Source organism: Schistocerca serialis, chromosome 5 (genome assembly GCF_023864345.2).
Source record: "Schistocerca serialis cubense isolate TAMUIC-IGC-003099 chromosome 5, iqSchSeri2.2, whole genome shotgun sequence".
NCBI classification, from domain to species: domain Eukaryota; kingdom Metazoa; phylum Arthropoda; class Insecta; order Orthoptera; family Acrididae; genus Schistocerca; species Schistocerca serialis.
In genome coordinates, this window is record NC_064642.1 from 364168783 (window position 1) to 364193013 (window position 24231).

A 24231-nucleotide genomic window follows, 5' to 3' on the forward strand; every position below is an offset into this window, starting at 1 on the left:
AGTTTCGGTGGGGGGGCAACACCTGGGGATAGCTAGCACGAAAATAGTGATCGCGTACATGACTGTGATATGAGAGTAGTGCGACAACCTATGCATCAAGACAGGCTACATTGTTGCCAAATTTATTCGAGATGGCGGCGATGACATAATACAAGATGGTGCCATGTAGACTTTGCAACATCGCATGACGTCATCCAAGATGGCGGCTTTTGGCGGAAAAATAGGCCAATTGTGCTATGTCCACTAACCTAAGCCTCCAGAAGAAAAAATGGCGGGAAGTTTGAATTCCAACAGGATAATGCATGCAAAAACCGTACTTATCTTTATTATTATTATTGATTATCGTTTATTAACATTTATTATCATTTATTATTATTTATTATCATTTATTATTATTTATTATTATTGACCTGCCTCCACTAGAAAATTCCCTCCAAATTCAAATTCCAACATGATAATGGCTGCAAAACCTTACTTTTGTTTATTATTATTCATTATCACTCATTATCATTTATTAACATTCATTGTCACTTATTATCATTCATTATCATTTATTATAATTCATTATTATTATTATTATTATTATTATTATTATTTATTATAGGCCTACCTCAGCTAGAAAATTGCGCCAAATTCAAATTCCAACACGATAATGTCTCGAAAACTGTACTTCTATTTATTATTATCATTTATTATTTATTCAAGATGTCCGATTTTCTCGGTGAGGAAGCAATTTTCCTTACATCCATAACAAAAGTCTATCACAAGTTCAAATCCCAACGCCATAATTGATCACACGTACGAACTTTCTCCGTCACTTATCTTTTTTCACTGGTAGCCTATCATAATCGCGTCAAATAATAAACTGCACTTATAGTAACGTAAGTCACGTCCTTTGATTTTGCAGGGGGGAAGGGACTGAAGACTTTATTTCAAGCAGTACGGTCATCACTTGTTCTCCAACACAGTCTGCACACACATCTTTGATATCACAATGCAGTCACCACAACGTCCGCGCTCCAACTGAATTAGTTCAAATCCTCACCACCCCCTGGCCAGCGCGCGGCGACACAGCCGACGCCTGTCACGTGAGGCGGCCGGCCACTCGCGCTTGGACTGGCGGTACGCTGGGGGCGAGCCCAGCGATCGCTCCCACGTTGTAAACATGTTTTCGCTGGACACGCTGGAACTTGTCGAGCTTGACGTCACAGCGGTCCCTTGTCCGCTCACCATGTGTATTCGTCGCCTACACACGTTCCCCGCCAAAATTGTTTGCCTCGGAGTGGAATCACACAACGGTCGGCTGTTCACTGCCACACTTCTGGCGCCAAAGTTGTTTTCCTGGGCACGTTCAAACCTGTCGATGCCGACCGCTCACCGTCCACCACGTGTCCCTGTGCAATCGAGAACGCAGTGCTACACCTTTGGAGGCAAAGTTTGCTCGACAGTGGAATCCGCCATGACTATATAACAGCACGTTTCGTCTGCACTAGAACGCTCGCTAATTGACTCTCTCTCGAGCGCGCGTGATAACTGTACAATCGCTGCGCCGTCGCCCCACTTGCGTCACCCACCCTCCATACACACGACGGACCTAATCTTCTGTAAATATCTAAGTACTTAATTCCATTTCGATTTTAATCATATTAAATAATTCAATTTACAATTTCATATACGTATGCAAAGGTGTTCCACTACGTAATTTCAACTACTTATCGAGGACCAGACAGCCACCTCTTCCTAGGAACCAGCGCCGAGTTTGAATTCTGGCAGTAAAGAAAGGGCACTTGTACCAACCTCCTAGGAACCAGCGCCAAGTTTGAAATCTGCCAGTATACAAAGCTCACTTGCGCTGCCGCCACCAACAGAAGAAAATTGTTGCAAACCAAGCTCATCATCACTAAACTAAGCCACCAGCATTCAACCTCTTGCTACACGTTTCGGCTGAAAGGACTCACTCAGCACTAGGCCCATTGATTTAGGAACCAATTTACTTTATTTAGAAATGGAGTGTATGCATCACACCAACATGTTCCACACCATACAGACCTGCAAAGCACTCCTACATAATTCATTTATAATGCTCCAGACACACCCTTGCTAATTGTAAACAGTTAAAAATAACTCATAGCACAGCCTACAGACAGGCGACCCGCTCGTAAATAATGCAAAACATTTACGTCCAAATAGCCAGACAACCGCTAATTTTCCGCAATAATTTCAGTGCATAGGCTGATGGAAGGAGGAACGAGTGTACTTTATTTATTTGCGACATATCTTTTTGAAACTTTTGCTTCTCATAGGTTTCAATATGTAAGGCTGACATAAGGCAGTTTCTGAATTCCAGTAGTGCACTACACGTGGCAACACAACCACACCCACCAAGATATTCATTCCAATCCAGACCTCTAACTCCTCTACAGATAAATTTGTCCAGTTATTTGTTGACTCACTCACAGTCTGACCAGATTGCAGTTTTTGCGCAAAAACCACTCAGACTGCGCTGTGCTGCTCGGGGAAGTAAGGACGAGCTGCACTCTATTTATTTGGAGCCCTTTTATTTAGTCGTGGAGTATATTTGTCACAAAACACTCACACTGATCCGACTGTCGTCATCTGACACAGGCCACAAACACGTAAACAACTCCTAATTTCACCACACAATAGCAAACAGCTCTTAAATAATGCAGTACACAATATCAGCAGACGAGCTCTGTACTCTTTAACTCTCCAAATAAAGCACCGCACAGTGCACAGACATGCTCGCAAAATAGTGCAACAGATGCAACCAAACACCCTCAGGTGCCAAACCGACCTAAAGTCTATGCTCGGCCTCCCCCAAACATGACCTCAACACAGTCGCATTCACACCTAACACCGGAGAAATTGATATCGCCTATGCGCCTTAGATTACGCTCCAAGGCAGGTCGTGCGCGCGTGCGGTCGGCCGTGAAGCGGGTTCCAGAGTCTCCAGCCAAGTTTAGCTTCCGAGCGCTCGTGACAGCCGACACATGTGAAAGCTGCATTGTGCTTCTCATGTATACCGCCGGCGTCTCAGGTCTGGACCTGCCTTCACGTCTATTGTCAGAATAGCTCATAGCTCGTTGACACACACGATTAACGCGGCCGGGGAAACATTTACTACTCGCATGCAACCGAGATGGTGACGGAAAACCAATCACTCTGATCTGCGCTGCAGGCGCGTGTCATCATTGAGAACACTCTATTTATTTTTTCGAACAACTTATTTAACCATACAGTGTATCTGTCACCCTATCACAAAACACCAATCCCAGATGTGCCTGGGCCATGTTGCACAGCCCACAGACACGCACCCAATCATAATTTCAGTACACACTACAGCAAACTGCTAGTAAATAATTCCTCACACAGATGTGTAGATACGCTCAGTACTCGTAAACTATCCTAATAACGCATAGCAGAGCCTGCAGATCCGCTCGCAAAATAACTCAGCAGATGTGGGCAGGTACCCCCCACTCCGCACCCTGCCCACAGGATCGTAAGTCACCCATACGTCTGATTTCAGACCTCACACATCCCCTGCTCGGCTTCCGCAAGCGTGAGTTGGCGCGGTCAACGCGCTCGTCAGCGGTCAAAGCACACACCACACGTCCGTCCAGGACCGCAATCCATCACAACCCCGAGCCGCTACCACCGTACGCGGGTGAAAGTCAACTTTATATCAACGTAGCATAATTATCAAAGCGCAGCCTCCATACGCTAGACACATCATGGCAGCATATGTCTTTACCTCCTATGACACTGTAGCACACTGCGCATTGCTCCTCACACCACATTACACAGCCCTTTAACTAAACATAACTACACATCCCTGCTCTCGCCTCGTCGCGTGACCAGCCATCTAAAACCTTCTCAAAATTATTCTTACTCTACAACATTAAAAAAAAAAAGATTTAATTTACACCTCCCACCGCACCTAACCTCACACCCGTCCCAAATCAACATACGCAAACGTCCTCAATGCTATCTTGACACTCATATATCACCCCACAAACCATGCCCATCAATCAATTTACCATTCTCATCCCCTCTTTTCGAATTACAAACGTAGCCTCTATCTAAACACCATCAACTCATCTTTCTCACACTTTCAACAGTAAAATTAATTTTACACACACCCAGAAATACCAAACGCAATTAAAGAGTCAAACTTTTATACAGAGCATCAAGCACATACGACAATATTAAAAGCCTGGTCCATATTTACCACCTCCACCTTGAAATAAATAGTATTACCATTGCCGCAACGTTCTGCCAGCGCTCGATTTGTACCTATTTTTCCGCTCTTAACTGTTGTCACTAGCGGTCCAATATCGCTATCTATAGATTGCATAAATTTCCACATAAAAAAATCTTGGCCTGCCGTTTACAGACTCCTATATCCGAACACATAGCATCATTCAACTATCACTTGCTCTTATCTAATAACTCAAGGTCTGGGGGCAAGGTCACCCCTTTCTTTCTTTCTTTCAGCAGCACACAGCTATATTTTTACAGTGGTGGCTTAATTGCACCATCAACTTAACATCACCATTCGCCAAACATATCTTCAAATACGTAAACACACTTACTCAATTACATAGCGGCCCCACTGAGGACATGACCTTCAATATTACAGTTCTTTATCCAATAACCACGGAAACAAGTACTAAATGCTCAAACTAATCCCATAGCGCCTTACAAGGCGAGTGTCCGACCGCCGCCGGGTGCATGTCAAAGCCACATAGCTGTCCATCTAAACAGCCATCCACTCAGCCCCAGGACCAGAATGCTGGAGTGGGCTCTCACTATACCTGTTCTCCAGCTATTCTCTAACGACATACAGTGCACAAATGATCTCCTGAATAGCGCAGATCTCTATCTCCCCCTTGCATCTCCAACAGGACATGTAAACAGTGTCTCCCCCAGCCAGCGAACGTGATGTCATTCACCCTTCGCTGAAACACTCGCATATATAAAATCATATTCACTCCTGTCAAAACTCACTTAATAATAAAAAAGCATTCTCCCTTTCTAAGCATAGATGAATATGCATTTATCTTCACCCATCTGATCTCTGCAATTTAAGTCAAAGAAAGACATATCTATTACCTTCTACAACCTGTCTATAAACAGAACGATCTCAGTTACTACAAGAGGACCTTGTTTTGACCATTCGCCAGAAATGCGCGCAATGTTGTACCCCTCAAACTAGGTACAAGTACAACAGATCCTCAACACCCTATCATCTTTATCCTCTACCATCAAACAGTGAAAAAGTCACGAAGGCACCAATGTGATCCATCTCCAGCGCGGACAAACGGAATTCGCAATTCCCCCCCCCCCCCTCCCTACCCTCGAATAACTCAGAGTGCGACCATCCAAGAATTCCTAACAGCTCGCCAAGTCCGACACCTCAAACTACAGTTGCCTATATGAACAAGATAAAATTAAATATACACACGCTGCAGACACCCCTTTAAAGTTTGATCACCCATACTGTAAGCGAATGAGAAGCTGCCTCTGGCCCTTGTTCAAACAGTGTTTTCCAACATGCTTTTGCACACTGCCGTGCATTTCGTCTTTCTGCCACGACTTTGAAGTCAGTGTCTGATTCTAAACAGACATTAATGCGGACTGATGCACGGCCTCTCACAGTAAACTATACCTTGCTCCTTGTAAATCATAGTCTTACAGTCGATACCATAACATTGAATGATTTTAAATAAAGGACAGCCACAACACAAGGAAACTAGAAGAGCCTGCTGACATTGTAGCAACTTCCCTCGAAAGTGATTGACCACCTCTGCATTTAAACTCATATGTCGCAGTGACTGAATAGTTTATAACTCCATTTCTAGTAATTGGTCATTTTTACACACAAGTACGGGATCACCGTTTTTAGTGCTAGCAACCCCGGAAGTTGCGGTCCATCAACCAAAATTTGGCTCCCAACTCAAGCAAGCATTGTTGTCAATCATTATGTCGTGCCCGATGCACAGACACGATGGATAAGACACCATCAATCTACTGTCATATTATCCATCACAGCTGATATCATAGCTAAACCATACATCCTCTGCTTTGCAAGTATCATTGTGAACATTCATAGATGACCTCTCAGCACGTCCATTCACACCTAATTCTCGAACACATAAAGACGATCAAATTATACCAGACAACGCTATACATATTTCTAAGACCTCTCCCATAGTACTCCATCAATCTCTATGTGTATGGCGGTCACAGAGCTATCTAGTCCTCTTACGTTGAAAGATCATCCTCACCTCGGCATTGACCAACCGACACTGCTACATCGCTACCCAATTATTCCTCAACCGAGCAGACGAATAGAGCTACACTCCACCTCTCTTGACTGAATAGAGCTTTCCTAGTCCTGACCCCTCCAAGTGCACCACAATTCTCGAAATGTAACCAAGTCTTGGAGCTTAGCACACCATATAGATCTATAGTAACAGATCTCAAAGTGCCTTAATTTAATAGCATACAGTTAAGAAGAACAAGAACGGAGTGATATTTATATACAACGTAGTTCGATAGATTTTTAACTAAATCACCCAATCTATCATGTGTAAAGTATTGTTCTAGAGTCCATGATCAGTGCAGCGAATGTTCCGGTAGGGGAGAGAGAGAGAGGGACAGAGAGAGAGAGAGAACATAAACACACACACACTCCTAAGACTAGAATGTTCAGCACTTAAAAACGGGCAATAATCTTAGATCGCTTACTTTTCCGCCTGTCAGACATACATCCTTCTCCCCGGTCACCATACGCTGAGCTATCTCTACCCCAATCGTAAAACTTTTCATTTCTATGATACGAGCCCAATATAGCCCTGCGTACACATCTAGTGCCCAATGATCACACCAGATCACGAGTCAGAAATAATACTATTACACCATCAGACCTACATAAAAATGATACTGAAATTAAGTTTGAGATCTGCCTGTATACAAAGCACACTTGCGCTCCCGCCACCAACCTAAGAAAATTGTTGCAAACGTGTGTAGGCCTCGAATACACATGGTGAGCGGACAAGGGACCGCTGTGACGTCAAGCTCGGCAAGTTCCAGCGTGTCCAGCGAAAACATGTTTACGACGTGGGAGCGATCGCTGGGCTCGCCCCCAGCGTACCGCCAGTCCAAGCGCGAGTGGCCGGCCGCCACGTGACAGGCGTCGGCTGTGTCTCCGCGCGCTGGCCAGGGGGTGGTGAGGATTTGAACTAATTCAGTTGGAGCGCGGACGTCGTGGTGACTGCACTGTGATATCAAAGATGTGTGTGCTGACTGTGTTGGAGAACAAGTGATGACCGTACTGCTTGAAATAAAGTCTTCAGTCCCTTCCCCCCTGCAAAATCAAAGGACGTGACTTACATTACTGTAAGTGCAGTTTATTATTTGACGCGATTATGATAGGCTACCAGTGAAAAAAGATAAGTGACGGAGAAAGTTCGTACGTGTGATCAATTATGGTGTTGGGATTTAAACTTGTGATAGATTTTTGTTATGGATGTAAGGAAAATGGCTTTCTCACCGAGAAAATCGGACATCTTGAATAAATAATAAATGATAATAATAAACAGAAGTACAGTTTTCGAGACATTATCGTGTTGGAATTTGAATTTTGCGCAATTTTCTAGTGGAGGTAGGCCTATAATAATAATAAATAATAATAATAATAATAATAATAATAATGAATGATAATAAATGATAATGAATGATAATAAATGATAATGAGTGTTAATAAATGATAATCAATAATAATAATAATAGAGATAAGTATGGATTTTGCATGCATTATCCTGTTGGAATTCAAACTACTTGCAATTTTTTCTTCTGGAGGCTTAGGTTAGTGGACATAGGACAATTGGGCTATTTTCCCGCCAAAATTCAAAATTCCCGCCATTTTTTCTGGAGGTTAGGTTAGTGGACATAGCACAATTGGCCTATTTTCCCGCCAAAAGCCGCCATCTTGGATGACGTCATGTGATGTTGCCAAGTCTACATGCCGCCATATTGGATTACGTCATCGCCACCATCTTGAATAAATTTGGCAACAATGCAGCGTGTCTTGACGCATAGGTTGTCCCACTCCTTATGAGGAATCAGTCAGACAGGATGCAGGGTCATCAGCTATTTCGTCACTGTGACAGACGAGTTTAAATGTAGAGGTCGTCAGTCACGTTCAGACTGCAGTTTGAAAACTCTCCACAACGCCACCAAACTCTTCTAGTTTCCTTACATTGTTACTGTCTTTTATTTAAAATCATCCAGTGTGTGTGGTGTGTTATGGTAGCAGCAGTACAACGTGATTTACGCCTTGTGACGTCTAGTTTTCTGTGAGAGGCAATAGATCAGAACTTGTTAATGTCAGTTTAGAAAGACACAGACCTTGAAGTCGTGGCAGAATAGCAAAATGTACGGCAGTGTACAAAGTGTGTTACAGCAGAACAGAAACAATGTTTCAAACAATGACACAGGGTGACAGGGTGCGTCTCTTGCGATTTACAGTATAGTCTGTGGGATACGGTGATCCTCCTACAGTACAGGTGAAGAAACTTTAAACTGGTCTGTGCAGTTGATCAATACCTGTATATTTAATAGGATATATGGGAGGAGAGAAATGCAGTAAAAATCTTATCGAGTTCTCTATTGGATGAAGTTAGTGGAACTTTTATAGCTCGTAATTTATCTCTGTTGAATGGTACAGAATAACGAAGATAGCATGTTGAGGTGATAGACGTGAATGGGCTCTGAGGGACGCAAATCAGTAGTTCTTGTATGCAGTTTGGGGACACACCACAGTGCAGTAGCAAAATCCTCGACCTTCTCCCAGTTCCTGTTTCCATCGAATGGTCAAAACACGGTCCTGTAGCTGTAATTCAGCATAGCCTGTTTCTACATGGATTGCAGAAGGTGGTAGATATAGCTTTCTGCAACTTCTACTCAGTTCCGACTTACATTGATATGATCACAAGCACAAAGTTTCAGGGATGGTAGAGTAGAGTCGAGGTGCAGTTGCAAGATGCTTAGAAACTACCTAAAACAACATTGGAATTTTACGGTAGCAGATATGTTTGAGAGAGGTGACTCGTTTCGAGATATGAGAGTGCCAGAAATATGATTCACTAGTGGCTGTAATAATGAAAGGACATCTCCATAGGATCCAACGCAGGTATGTGGCTGAATGGAAAGACTTGATTACAAATCCGAGACAGCATTTCTACCGAAAGTGTACCACTAGAGATCTGAAAATCTAGTGTACATTTCTTACGATCTCAATCAGCACACCACCTACTACTGTTTATGATCCTTCCCAATCAACCATCACCTATAACCCAGTCGATATATCACTGAACATCTGTCATAGCATCGAGACAGAATGTGTTATAAATACTGGAGAAATATCTAATGGCGGCGGTGTGAGGGAATTGCAAATGTCAGTTTTATACTATGCTCCTTAGCCAAATCACTTTCAAAATTCAGTAATTTTATTATGAGAGTTTACCCACCCTGCTGGTCTGATAATATACACTCCAGCGATCACTGTCTATATTCAGTGTCACGGTATTTGTCTGGAAAAACCACGTCATTCGTAGTTAATGCCATATGTGGATTTATAAAGCTGGTACAGCTTTTAACATGGATACTTGTGTGCACCTGTAGAACCAAGACCGCTTGTGATGGTAATATGGTTGTATTTTTTTAACATATAGCAGCTTGTAAGACAATTACGCCTTCCTTTCTAAGACATGGTGGTAGCACCCACAAGAAAAACTTATGAGACATGTCTCTGGCAATCAGTTATTGACGAAGTATTATACTTAGTAGTAGGGGGAGCGTGATAAGTTCGCCTTGAGTGTCAGGGTTATAAAGTATAAGTGTGTGTTTCGACATGTGCAAAGAAAATGACTATGTCCAGTCATAAGCAAGGTACGGATTTGACATGGAATACTGTGATAGCAAAGAGAAGAGTATGTCAAGACATAAGAATGGCATGGCACAGATGTTTCTATTTCCAAAGCCACAGCCGTCAGCAGGGTGTATTTCCAATACTTTGCTCATTGTCGAATGTCGTTCAATTAAGTCTGCAATTGTAATATTTAACTGTAAGTACAGGGATAAAATATATGCGAGGCTGTTTTTTTTTCCTAGGACGATTCTGTCTATGCATGCCTGACATGCAGCGCCGGTGACTTGTGGCAGGAATGATTCACGTTTCCAGCTAATGGTGGGAGATGTCCGAATGGATAGACCTGTTGGGGTGTAAGAATGTAGCTGACTTAACCATATCGTCCTCTAGACGGCCGAATAGCGAACTAATACTTAGTAGTGATGAAGAGATTTTGTGATCACGTGGAAATTTGAGAAGATTCAATATGGACATGTGATTGTGCTGGACCGTTATTTCCTCCCATGTAAATTGTTCAGTTGACTGCTTCTGCACATTTAGTGCCTTTATTTAGTTGAGGGAACATTGATTTCGGAGTGTGCATCTAGCAGGTGAAAGACAAGTGGAAGACACCTTTGCTGGTTCCCTAGACATGAGAAACACCTTAGTTGACTTTCTAAATTATAGGGATGATTTGGAATCTGTTATATCACCGACATTGGTATTCATGAGTGAAAGTATCACTTTCCTTTATTTTTTTGTCGAGTTCTCACGTAAAAGTCTTTGCAGACAGGATAAGTTTCTAGTTACTCAGTGGTTTACAGCGCACTCCACCTCTCTAAAGTTTCAGATTTATAGAAAAATAATACCCAACTTATATCTTCAGAATTATGTTGCGTGAGCGATCAGTTAGGATGCTGCTATGTGCCTGATATCGAGATGTATCGCGTACATGGTATAATATTATGGCAAACCATGTGAAAATACATGTGTTCTTGTAATCCCAGAGACTGGAGATGGGTGTAAAAAAGTAAGCAAGCAAGCAGGTCGGGGCCAGAAACAGTAACGTCTTTGTGTCAGGAGGAAGCGAACGGCCTTTGTACAACAGTTCTGCGAGTGACTTTGGTCCACAGAGGGCACGCTGATCATGCGTCTGGAGTGGATAACCACCCAACCTAAAAGGAAATATCCAGTGCAGTGAGGATTTTAAATGGTGCTGTCTGTCTTCGCGGTATATATGAGAGTGTCTGGCAGTCGATAGCTATACGAATGATGTAAAAGGGGCGATTTTATATGGTGCCGGATACTTATTGTTTGTCTACTGCATTGACACAGTATGCGGAGATATATTGCCAGGTTGGAGATCTGTTTCACGCTCTAATATTCAGGCTTCCGTCCTCAGTGGCAGAGCAGTATAATTGAGTAAGAGTCTTTCCGTATTGACGATCTGTATGACACTTCTGCAGGGTTTAGCTGTCAGTGCAATATGGCGACCTGTACAAAATACTTTTTCCACTGAAAGTCTCATCTGCAGAAAACAGTGGCGGACGGTGCTCCCACACCAGCAGCAGCAGTAGTTTGATGGGTAAATTCAGTAAGGGTAAATCATAAAATGTAGCATAAGGTACTCTAAAAACCTAAAGTACTTAAAAGTGGAAATATGTTCTGTACACCACATTCGCAAACCACTTCATATTAACAGTATTTCCACCGTACTGGCATAAAACGCCATTAAGCAGTAATTTGTAAACAACTTACCACAAAAAAGATTCACTGCAGTAGCTATAAGCATATAAGATACACCACTCTCTTCACTTGAACAAATTACTTTTTGAGGTTCTAGGGATGTAGATTTGGAGAAAAGAGAACCACTTGTATGAATATCAAGAGCTCAGATGGAAACCCAGTTCTAAGCAAAGAAGGGAAAGCAGAAAGGTGGAAGGAGTATATAGAGGGTCTATACAGGGGCAATGCTGTTGAGGACAATATTATAGAAATGAAAGAGGATGTAGATGAAGATGAAATGGGAGATATGATACTGCGTGAAGAGTTTGACAGAGCACTGAAAGACCTAAGTCGAAACAAGGCCCCAGGAGTAGACAACATTCCATTAGAACTACTGACAGCCTTGGGCGAGCCAGTCATGACAAATCTCTACCATCTGGTGAGCAAAATGCATGAGACAGGCGAAATACCCTCAGACTTCAAGAAGAATATAATAATTCCAATCCCAAAGAAAGCAGGTGTTGACACATGTGAAAATTACCGAACTATCAGTTTAATAAGTCACAGCTGCAAAATACTAACACGAATTCTTTACAGACGAATGGAAAAACTGGCAGAAGCCGACCTCGGGAAGATCAGATTGGATTCTGTAGAAATGTTGGAATACGTGAGGGAATACTGACCCTACGACTTATCTTAGAAGAAAGATTAAGGAAAGGCAAACCCATGTTTCTAGCATTTGTAGACATAGAGAAAGCTTTTGACAACGTTGACTGGAATACTGTCTTTCAAATTCTGAAGGTGGCAGGGGTAAAATACAGGGAGCGAAAGGCTATTTACAATTTGTTCAGAAACCAGATGGCAGTTATAAGAGTCGAGGGACATGAAAGGGAAGCAGTGGATGGGGAGGGAGTGAGACAGGGTTGTAGCCTCTCCCCGATGCTATTTAATCTGTATATTGAGCAAGCAGTAAAGGAAACAAAAGAAAAGTTTGGAGTAGGTATTAAAATCCATGGAGAAGAAATAAAAACTTTGAGGTTCACCGATGACATTGTGTTTCTGTCAGAGACAGCAAAGGACTTGTAAGATCAGTTGAATGGAATGGACAGTGCCTTCAAAAGAATATAAGATGAACATCAACAAAAACAAAACGAGGATAATGGAATGTAGTCGAATTAAGTCGGGTGATGCTGAGGGAATTAGATTAGGAAATGAGGCACTTAAAGTAGTAAAGGGGTTCTGCTATTTGGGGAGCAAAATATCTGATGATGGTCGAAGTAGAGAGGATATCAAATGTAGACTGGCAATGGCAAGGAAAGCGTTTCTGAAGAAGAGAAATTTGTTAATGTCGAGTATTGATTTAAGTGTCAGGAAGTCGTTTCTGAAAGTATTTGTATGGAGTGTAGCCATGTATGGAAGTGAAACGTGGACGATAAATAGTTTAGACAAGAAGAGAATGAAGCTTTCGAAATGTGGTGCTACAGAAGAATGCTGAAGATTAGATGGGTAGATCACATAACTAATGAGGAGGTATTGAATAGAATTGGGGAGAAGAGGAGTTTGTGGCACAACTTGACAAGAAGAAGGGACTGGTAGGTAGGCCATGTTATGAGGCATCAAGGGATCACAAATTTAGCATTGGAGGGCAGTGTGGAGGGTAAAAATCGTAGAGGGATACCAAGAGATGAGTACACTAAGCAGATTCAGAAGGTTGTAGGCTGCAGTAGGTACTGGGAGATGAAGAAGCTTACATAGGATTGAGGAGCATGAAGAGCTGCATCAAATCAGTCTCAGGACTGAAGACCACAACAACAATCTGTGTATAAATCTTCAATAAAGATTTTACCTATTTGAGGTTTCGAATAAACCTGCGATTCCATTCCATATATTTCGAACTATATTCCTGTTACAATGTTTTCATCCTTAGAATGCCACAAATTCACTCTTTTGTAGACTTATCAGTTTCTTTTGTGTTTGAGAACGTCGGTCGATTTGACCAAAGAAAATGTATTGATTTTTTCTTCACCGATTCTCGTCTGAAGTACATTCAGAAGATATGATCTTCTTTAGTGTGACCACGCACGTAGTGGTGTACTTAACTAAAAGGATCGGCCGGCTCGGGCCACTGTCAGTCGTCAGCACCAATATTGGTGGATTCCTCTGACGACCGATATCGGCCGAAGACGGCTGATCGTTTCAAATCAGTACACTGCTATGCGTGGTGACAATGGAGCCGACCTCATGGTCCGAACATACATATTTCACACTGCAACTGGTAAAATTCAAATCAGTTTCTTTTTTCAGTCATAATGGCTGACACTACACAAAACATTACTATGAGCGACTTGTATGTTTAGCCAAAGGCGGAGTTTGTGGCATCCTGAGCATAAAAATATTATAACTGGGATACAGTTTGGAATCTACGGACTGAAACTGCAGGTTTATTGGAAACCACAAGTGGGCAAAATCTTTACCAAAAATTTTAGGTTGGTTTATAATATGGAAAAATAATTTGTTCGAGTGGCAAGAATGGCTTGTCTTTTGCTTAAAGTTACTGTCTACTAATTATTATTACTGCTAACTGAAATTTTTATGGCATTAGGGTGGCGATTAAGGTATATGAAGTGGTCTGCAAACGTAGTGTACATACGTTTTTCCAGTTTTCAGTGCTTTAGGTGTTCAGAGTTTCAGAGTCTTTTACACTTATACTGAATTATAGTCATTAAAGATTAACTGACACATGTCTGCACATTGTTAAATTAATTCATCAAAACAGATTTCGAGCAGGCCTCTATTTGCAAAGGTGTATTTTGAGGTCTATTAAAAAGTCCAATTCTCATATTAAATATGCAGTTCTGGTTCAAGTAAAATTAGAAGCGACAATTTGATATTTGACTTTAACAGTTAGGCCTATACCTCGTTCTGAAAAGTACAGTTTCAAAGTTTCTGTATGATACCTTGAATGTTATTCATGATCATCTAAATACCAATTTAAAATCTAATACTTTCACTCTTGGATCTCAAATACCTGTATTACGAAATTTTTACTTTATTCTATGCCAAATTCTGGAGCAGTGCAAGTTCACTAAAAGACACTGTAATATGGTAGATTTTCTTTACTTAAAGCAACATTCAGTCTGAAATAATACTGTTACTTCCTTTCTCAAATCCACTGGGTAAATGTTTAGAGAGCAGTAAAGCACAGTAGAATCTGATTATCTGAATAGCCTGTTAGTTCTGCATTAGTTTTCACCACTTATAGAGTAAACTGAGCTGCTGTGAAACCACAAATCTACCTTTAATTTATGAGATAGTATTTGCTTACTTACGCACATATTTTATCCAAGCATTATGTAATAGAAACAGGTACTCTCACCACGTAGATTAACCATTATGTGTTCATAACCCTATTGGCAAAAACTTTGAACAACCAAGTAGCACATTCCTCCCATGTAGCGTAATAAACCACATTCCGAACAACGTGTTTTGGACAGATCATTAGTGCATATTTTCGTATTACACACATATAAATATGAAAAATATCAATTATGGCCTGTTAGTTTCTGACACTAATCACTGTTGAGAGAAGGAAATTGGCATCACAAAGTTCGAGCGTTTTTAACTTTTGTGGCATGTTGTGTTTCCCTTCATCTTGTTATTCGTAAAACTTATCTTGTAATTCCAGTAACTGAGGACAGAGTGTACAGTACTCACCATGTTCTTTTCAAGACAAATTAGCTCATTTACATGCATGTTAGTAGCAAAAGCGGCACTGCAGCACTCGTCTCCAAGCATAGAGACATCATGGTGTCCATCCTATCCTTGGAGGCTAAAATATAACATACTTCATACAGAAAATAGATCTAACCTAACCTAATCTCCTCAATCCCGCCAAAGACTGAGGACTGAGATTGGATGCTCTGTGACAAAGCCATCAGCCAATGTTATCAGGCAACCTTTGGCAACGGTGTCTGACATCTGTTGTCAGTGCCACTCTGAATGCAGTCTTAGACACGAGTCATTGTCCTGTATTACTGTATTGCTCGTGGATTTGGTGTACTGACTTCAGTTATTTCTATCTGTTTTGCTGGGCTTACCATTCCAGAATTTTGCCACTGCGAATTATGATGTTGATTACCGTGATTGTGTTGGTTTTGCTTGTGTTGGTTGCTATTTGCACACTGTTGCTTTGTTGTGTATTCTGCGAATTTTATCTACCTGAATTGTGCCATGAGAATTTGCATGACTACCATCTAAGTTTGTGTACTGTATGTATTATTTTGATTGTTATGATAATTATGATTATGCCTATTCTCATTACCATAATTCCTGTGATGTCTGTTTTTATGTTGATAACCAGAGCTCCAGAAATTACTTCTATCACACTATCATTAGTCATCTGTGAGAATTATACTTAATCCAGTCATTGTTGGTTATTTCACCTATAATTGTTTCTGTGGTTGTATTTGTTATGTGAGTTACCACAGATTTTGTTTTCATGTGGCGAAAGGCATCTTGCATTTCATAGTTGCTGATATTGTTACTGTGTTTTGTCGCTAAGCTGCTGTCACTATCCAATTCCAGTTCATGAAGTAATGTTTGAAATGATTTTAAATCATCTTTACATCTAAAAGTTGAAATTATGTGTCTCAAATGTGTAGGTAACATTGTTAAGCAAATGCGAATTAGCTCTGATGGACTGTATGGGTTTGATAAGTAATGATTTATGCACCGCATCATATCTGGTTGTCTGGTATTATTGTTGTTGAAAATCACCTAAATGTCATAAATTTACATGGTAACTAAAGTGTTTTTAATATGAATGTAAATAGTTAAATTCGTCCTTTTTTGTCTTGGTCATGAAGCTTTCTTTCAATACATTCGACTTTTTCATTCATAATGTTCCTATAATGCTTATTTCCCAATTAATTTTCTCCTGGTTGTCTTCAAATTTGTTAATGACTGATATTCTGCTGTGTCTGAAAATTGTACTGGCATTGTATCATTTGAATCTCTGTCTGCACTGGTTGATGAATTTGCGAGTTTAGTGGTCAAGTCATCCATCCTTTCTTTGGCCATACTTAACCATTCCTTTTGTTCTCCACAATTAATTGTTAAGGTTGTCATACATTCGCTATTTTAATTAAATCTTGTGTCAAGCTGTTTGCATTGTTCGCTCATCTCTGTCACTATCGCACTTCGAACTACAGTGTTAATTTTAGCCAACAATTCGGCCTTGTCATATTGCTGATTTCTTTTCAAGTTTCCAGGTTACATAATCTGTCATCAAAACTGCTAAGAATTGGTTGGAGCACTGTTTTGTTCTCTTCCTGAAATTTCTTATTTTGAGTCTGTGATTTATTTACTTCTTCCCTTAGTGATTTACAATTTTCTTCCTGCAATTTTTCGAATATTTTACCCATTTCTTTCTGTGAGTTTTCAAACATCCCACAAATTGATTCTAACAAATGTACCAGAATGGCGTCGTTTGACACCATATTATTACTCACTGAAGGTGCTGTGCATTCTGGCTGTTCAAAAGAAATTGATGCAAAACCAGATTCTGACATATCTTCTACTGGTTGTTGTAAAATTTTGCATGACTGTGGCGACTTTTGTGAGCTTTCACTAGACTGTTGCGACTTATCATCGACAGACTCAACTTCAACTTTGCGTTTTCATTACCCATCATTTGTTCTGTTTCTTTATTGGTTAATTATTTTGGATCCGTGCAGTTACCTGAAGTCTCATGTAAACCATTGGTTTTTGCTAATTGCTCAAAGTGGTTTATCTCATCCTGTACCCACTCATTATTTTGTAACACTTTCTGTAGTCTTTTGCTACACTGTTGTGTCAAACATGATTAAATACTATTTCTTTGAAAAACGAAATTGCTGCAATAACCAAACAGAAAAACTGTACTATTGTGCTTGCAAATACTCATCAATTAATGAAATCCACACAGAACCTCTACTATTATGCCAACTATTAACATAATAAAGTAATCGATAATCGTCACAAGAGCAAAATTCTATAAACTAAACATAAAATTTTAGATCAATTGCCTGAAAAAGAAGTAAAACATTAGTAAAATTAGTGCAACAGAATTTTTTGCTTTCGAGAAATCCATTACTATCTGACTACAAATTACCAAAAGGACCAATGAACTATGGTGGCATAAAACGTTGAGATACAGAAGTTCCCCATTATGTGTTTCTGTATGAAATTTAGCCCAAATTTTCCTCCCACTCCATAAAATGTCTATGTATTACAAAAACTATATACCCACAAACTGGTATCCAGATTAAACTCGTATGCTAACCTTTGACTAAACAGAACATAATTTTAACTGAACTGCAACTGGTCTGAATACAACTTGTGTTTACATTAAATGTGCAACTGAAGTAAAACAGTTATCTGTTCATAACAAAAATTTCTACTTACCTTGCATCTTGACAATGCTGTTACAAATTTATCGAAAACAAGCAGGCAGCGGCTAAGGTAGATTTCCATATTTAAATAAAATTTCTAAACAATATTCAGACTGTTGCACACAACATGGTGCAATGTGGTAATGCGTAACGATACAGCTTCTTTAAACAGTGGGATGGGGAGAGTAATTACTTGTATGAAATGATATTCCCAGACAACGATTTTAGAATGAAGCATGTATTCCAAAACACAGAGTAAAACTTTGTGTGATCTTCCCACATAATGTTGGTCTGAACAGTACTATGCTTAATAAAGTGACAATGATTTAAAAAGGGTTCAGCGTTACCAGAGAATTTCTATAAAAACGAAACAGCTTAATCAGTTGATATGATAATGCATGACTCAGGGAAGTGGAGTGGTCTTTCTCTCAGTTCTGAGTAAGTGAACAAAGTTAACTAGCTGACAATAGTCATTCCAACAAATAGCCGTGCAGTGCTGCAATCTTACGTCAAACTTGTTCTCTTGAGAAAAAAAATTATTCGAAACTGATATTCTTTTCGCCCTTTAATACATGCATTGGATTCATCCTAGCTGTCCTTTACAAGCTGGTCAGAGTGGCCGAGCGGTTCTAGGCGCTACAGCCTGGTACCGCGCGACCGCTACGGTCGAATCCTCCCTCGGGCATGGATGTTTGTGATGTCCTTAGGTTAGTTAGGTTTAAGTAGTTCTAAGTTCTAGGGGACTGATGACCACAGAAGTTGAGTCCAATAGTGCTCAGAGCCATTGGTCCTTTACAATAAAGTTTTCTTTGTCCAAAAGATACAATCACAGGTCAACATAACACTGCTGAATACGTTCATCATCTATCAGACTTGAACTAAGAATGTATCAGACTGCACAGAGGCAAAGAAAGTTTCACAATGAGTACTAAGATTGTTCAACAGTAACATAACTTGCTCTCTCTTTCTCTCTGATGTGCACATCAATAACATACACAAATCAAAATGAAACGCCCATCTTACACTTTATGTCAATTCAAATTTCATCCTAAAATGGTATTCATAACAAGGCTGCATCAGTCATAATAAATATAGTGTTTTGCACTTACCTGCCCCATGTTCTTTGTTTCGTCAAAATATTGAAAGATGTTTAAGTTTAATTTTACTATCATTTGTAATAAGTGCAACCATCTAACAAAATAAATTTGCCATGAAGCACAGTAATGAGCCCCTGTGAAATGATGCGAAACATCTCTGTAGAATATATGAAGAAATTAGACCCATTGTGATGCTATCTTGTTCTGATTTCTGATGCCACTCCCTTTCTCCCACTTCACTTTACCAACCAGCACATGAGCAACAAACAGCAGCAATCTGTCGCTTGCAGTACCACTGTGAACGTGTGTGGGGCTACAAAGCAGTGGTGAACCATTCGATTGCTCACATGTGTGGAAAAGAGCCAGCTCTTACGAGCAGATCAGTGAACAGGCCTGGTCTATAACCATTTGGACAATATACAGAAACAAAACGCTTTAAAGATCTGCTGTCAGTCTTCCTTGACATTCAAGTTGCCATTGATTGTTTTGGAGTGTGCAAGTATGCAATGCTTCAAATGCTTGTAGTTCACTCAAATTTGGGTTCCTTCCATATTGTACCATTGGTGAAATTTCTCCATCTACAACTAATGGAACAGTAAAATAAATGATAAGAACAGGCATCATTACCGCATTTGATCAAAACTGCTTCCCAAGTTTGCATGTGATAATTATACAATGAGCCTTTTCAACGACAGTGTGATTTAGTCACTCCGCCACTCAGGTTTGCTCTGACGCATGTACCTTACGGTAAACTCGAACTGCAGGCTCTTTTCATTGAAGAACCTCATAATTTAATTTGAAATATATTCACGACTATTGTCACATCTGATGATTTTCCTGCGAAATCAAGCAGTAGCTATTTGTACTTTAAATTACTGACTGTAATTGGAGAGTATAAGGTGCTATAAAGTGCGTATAATCGCCTGTGGAAGTTACTATGGTGTATTTCTTTCTACCAAAAGAGACTGGTGTTATAGGGCCAAGCACATCTGGTCATTTGCCTCAAATGCGAGATTGAATATGTGTTACCTGTGTTTGTTTACCTTCTATGCAGCACAAATAATTATTTACAGGTTCAGAAATCGTGTATTTGTCCAGTCCCGCTGCTAAATGACCAAGTTCCTACAAATCTGCAAAGTTCAGATGTCTGAAGCATTTATGTCACAAGTTTATATCCCTGTCTGACACACAAACACTTGTAGTAAGTCTGAACAAAAGGGCTAACAAACGTGAATCTTTTCTTTGATCAACTGCTATAACTATCATCTTTTTAAATTGAACCCACTAAACTTTCAAAACCAATGCAATGCTCAGCCATTTCTAATTTAGATGCTGACAATAGATTATTTACTGAATATGGCACTGCATTTCCTTTGAAATTTTTCTACAGACAGTATTTTCATCAGAAACTATACCAGTCTCTATGGAAAATTATACTGTATCTGTCTTCGCATCATTAATTCCCACATTCTCATCAAAGGAACATTAACTAAATGTTCTGTTGTCTCTGAGTCTAGAAACCACTCTGGTTTGTCATCAGAAAAAGTTGCAGCAACAGCTGAGAAAAAAAATCTTCACTTCCATTTGTTTCTTGCAAATTAGTCGCTATGTTTTCGTGATAATTTCGCTCTTTAGTGTTCCCTAATATGACTTGCATTCCTACGGCTGAAACGAACACATTTAAGCTTGCAAGATAAATGCTGTAGACGATGGCAGTTTGCTTAATTAGCATTAAAATTACGTTTTGCTTCTTCATATAGTAGGCTACGTTTTACAAAGCTCAACATTAATTCCTCACTTAACGAGGTTTTCAGAGGAGCAAGAACTTTGTTTTCTGTAGACATTGTTGGTAACAAACTGCACACGGTATGTTTCTTCAATATTAGCTCCAGATCCTTTCACATTACATTTATCGAACTCCAGAAAATGATTTTTAAGTGTGTGGCTATCGTCATTTACATTAAACTTCATTTTCAACGAAATTTTTCGTACCGGTAATAAAAATTCATTGGGCTTACCTTTCCATCAAAAGCTTGTATTAATGAATTCCACAAGTCATTGGCAATTTTCTTGTCTTGGCATACTCCAAGTAACTGTGTGAAATTTATTAGCTTATTTGCGACTTACACTTCCTGTCGTTTATGCTATGTAATCCCAGAAGAGTTTTCTTCTGTGCAAGTTGTTCGGCTGTGTCACCTTGAGTAGACGGGGGTTTCCACAAGACTCAATGATTCCAGCTTATTTAAAGAGTATCAGTCCTAAATTCCCAATAGCTTTAGTTGGCGTAATAAAGCAACGGTACCCTGTACTTGTTTCCTGCGCTATTATGGTAGATTGTGTATTGAATTATGAATTCGTTTTTCCACCGTAATTATTGTCACTCTGTAAAACCTGGCTCTACGATCATAACCTCTTGTTATAGCTAGAAACTTCTGTGAATATTTTCTAGCTTTAAAACTGGGAAGCTTCACTTAGACAAGTAATAATAATTAATTAGGTATTGCAATTACGCCTCAACCAACGCCCAAGTAAGACATTGCACAACGATTCCGCACAGAGAGAAACGCATAGGCCTGCTGTGTAACGTAGCAACGAGAAAATATCAAAGAATAACTGTGAAATTGTTCATACTTCAACAAATATGCTCCTAAAAAATATACTAAATTACATAAAACCATGAGCCATCTGGAATTACATTATTAGTCAGCAAAGAAAAAGATTCGGTTACCAGGAAAATCAAGACTCGATTAACTTGATTATTTAGACTGAAAAGTTACTACTATTTGGCAACCCAGCATCTCAAAATGTATAATTCTCTCGGCCACCACCATATTTCGTGGGAGCATGCCAGCACATACGATTATGAATCATACTTCGAAGCAGGCGAACTTACAACCACATCCTGTGTCAATGTCACGTGCGTCATTATTCAGTGCATTACCCGCGGAAGATATTAATACTTTCACCAACGATGTTACATGAGCATTTTCTACCGCCAGGTATTGCACTTGCAGTGAGCAGAGTTGAAATCCAAGCCACATTGTGTCAACCGGTTGAATTTCATCAATACCATTATTAGTGACTTACACATAATATTTTGAACATATTTTGGATGTTACTGTGCGTCGGTATCCTCGTTGTTGCTCAGATGAACTGCGCCTTAACGCTATGCATCTTCTCACACGTAAATGCAATGGGGGGAAGTACGAATTTACGCCTGAAACATTTGTACGGAAACTGGGGGGGAGAACCTGGTTAGCAGTGTGTTGTATATAAAGACGGGCATAATTCGCAATAATGTTGGGTGGCTGGCCACGGTCACCAGATATATTTGGCGGAAGCAGCCTCGCGGAAAGTGGTGAGTACTTTTGTACCATTTTGATGTAGCCAGTTCAAGCTACTTTGCTGTAGAAATAGTTAATAATACACGATAGAAATGATTTTACTGTAAGTGGGTAGTGGAGATGTTTTTGTGTGTACAATCAGTTGAACATTCATCATTCAGATTCGTTCATGACTGACTACACAGTGGTACGCAGTACATTTGGCCTAGAAATATTTGAACATCTCTCGCAGCAGAAGTTATTAAGTTGATATCGGAGACTCAGCAGTTAGTTTACATGAAATCTGTACAAACATTCGGGTAGTTGTTAAAATGATAGTAAATCACGCACCTATGGTAGCTGAGACGTAATGAGCCGAGTTACTTTTTCCGAAGGAAATGTAATGAATTTGTGCATTGTCACATGGTAATTGTTGTATTTACTTAGGTTTTTATGTAACATCATCTTCGTCTTTCTTTTCCTTCAATCGTGTTAAACTAAAATGTGTTCCTGCTCATTACAGTGTATTTTTGTAGAGTAGTTTTTCTTGATTTGACACTTCCCTTTGCGTAATTGGTGCATATAATTTTCAGAAACATGTCATAACTTGTGACAGTTATTGCAGTGATCACGTTTCAGATGTAAATGTCACAGTTTTACAAAAGTTACTCTCATTCAGACGAAATTTACTTATCTTCACATGCTAGCCAGTTAGAGGCATGCAGACGTAATAGGCTGCAAGTTTCAATCCAAGCTCTTGGATATACAATAGGAAATAATTTCCGTGGACAGATGCGTTTGTTGTGGCATTTAACATTGACTGATGCATCATTGCGTTTTTCATGTAAAAGTATCTCTTAAATTGCTATTGAAACTTCAGAATAAGAAACTGATGCTGCCTAGTTGAATTGCCCGTACTTTTCTGTTACATCTTTGGTAGCATACATTTGCATTTACTCCAGTATTGTCAATATGCGAATCCGGAAGAGTTCCATCTACTACTTGCCCAAAAAATCTTTGTAAGTGACTGGTGTGTGAAAAGCAACTGCCTCTGTTCTATTTATTATCCGCAACAGGTTGATTCTAGGTAATATATAAGACTGGGAAGAGGTAGTTTTACTAAACTATAAAGCCAACAGAATTCTTTGGTGGAAGCCCAAATTGTACGACTTTCTAGACACATATACTAAGATATTATTTATATCAGTGAACCACATCCACCGCATACTGATCAATTCAAAGTGCACGGTTACTCTGCTAGTTAAAAATATTGACTGCCCCAGCTGCCCATTCATGCTTGGTGGGAAATGTGCAATCCAATGGAATAATATAGTAATTTCAGCCAGGACTTAAAAGATAAAGACAAAAGAAGAGAATATTATTTAGGCTAATTAGTTTCTGCATACTGTGTATCAAATACTGAGTCAGATGTGCAGGCCTTCAGATGTGACACTGGATTTAGTAGACTAATGGTAGCAACAACACTAATACTCTGTTTCTAATAACTTTTTATGTGCCTATATGGGACATTTAAGGCAAGGCCAGATCCTTGGATTGTGGCAAGCTTTGCGTCCCACTATTAATCCACCTAATCTATCCTGTGTGTGCACATTTTGGTAGTGGGTACCTCACACAGCCAGTGTTTGTCAATAACTCCCTCCCTGACACCTCTGAAAACTTCTTATTTAGTAGTTCTACCAAATTCTGTGATGAATCTCACT

General features: G+C 39.8%; 1 protein-coding gene across 3 annotated transcripts in view; it reads left to right on the forward strand.

Moving 5' to 3' along the window:
* Window positions 1–22198: 22198 nt before the first annotated feature.
* The window catches only part of LOC126481092 (cyclic GMP-AMP synthase-like receptor), an 87084-nt gene continuing 85051 nt past the window's right edge, over window positions 22199–24231 (forward strand). For 2 of the 3 annotated variants that reach the window (XR_007587505.1, XM_050104600.1), the window contains exon 1: window positions 22199–22545. Coding sequence is in view for 1 of the 3 variants with exons in the window: in XM_050104600.1 (XP_049960557.1) it covers window positions 22485–22545 (61 nt within the window). In the remaining 2 variants the exon portion in view is untranslated. Of the gene's footprint in view, window positions 22546–23491; window positions 23530–24231 lie in introns of those variants that run through there. The other variant, XR_007587506.1, reaches the window with a different exon arrangement.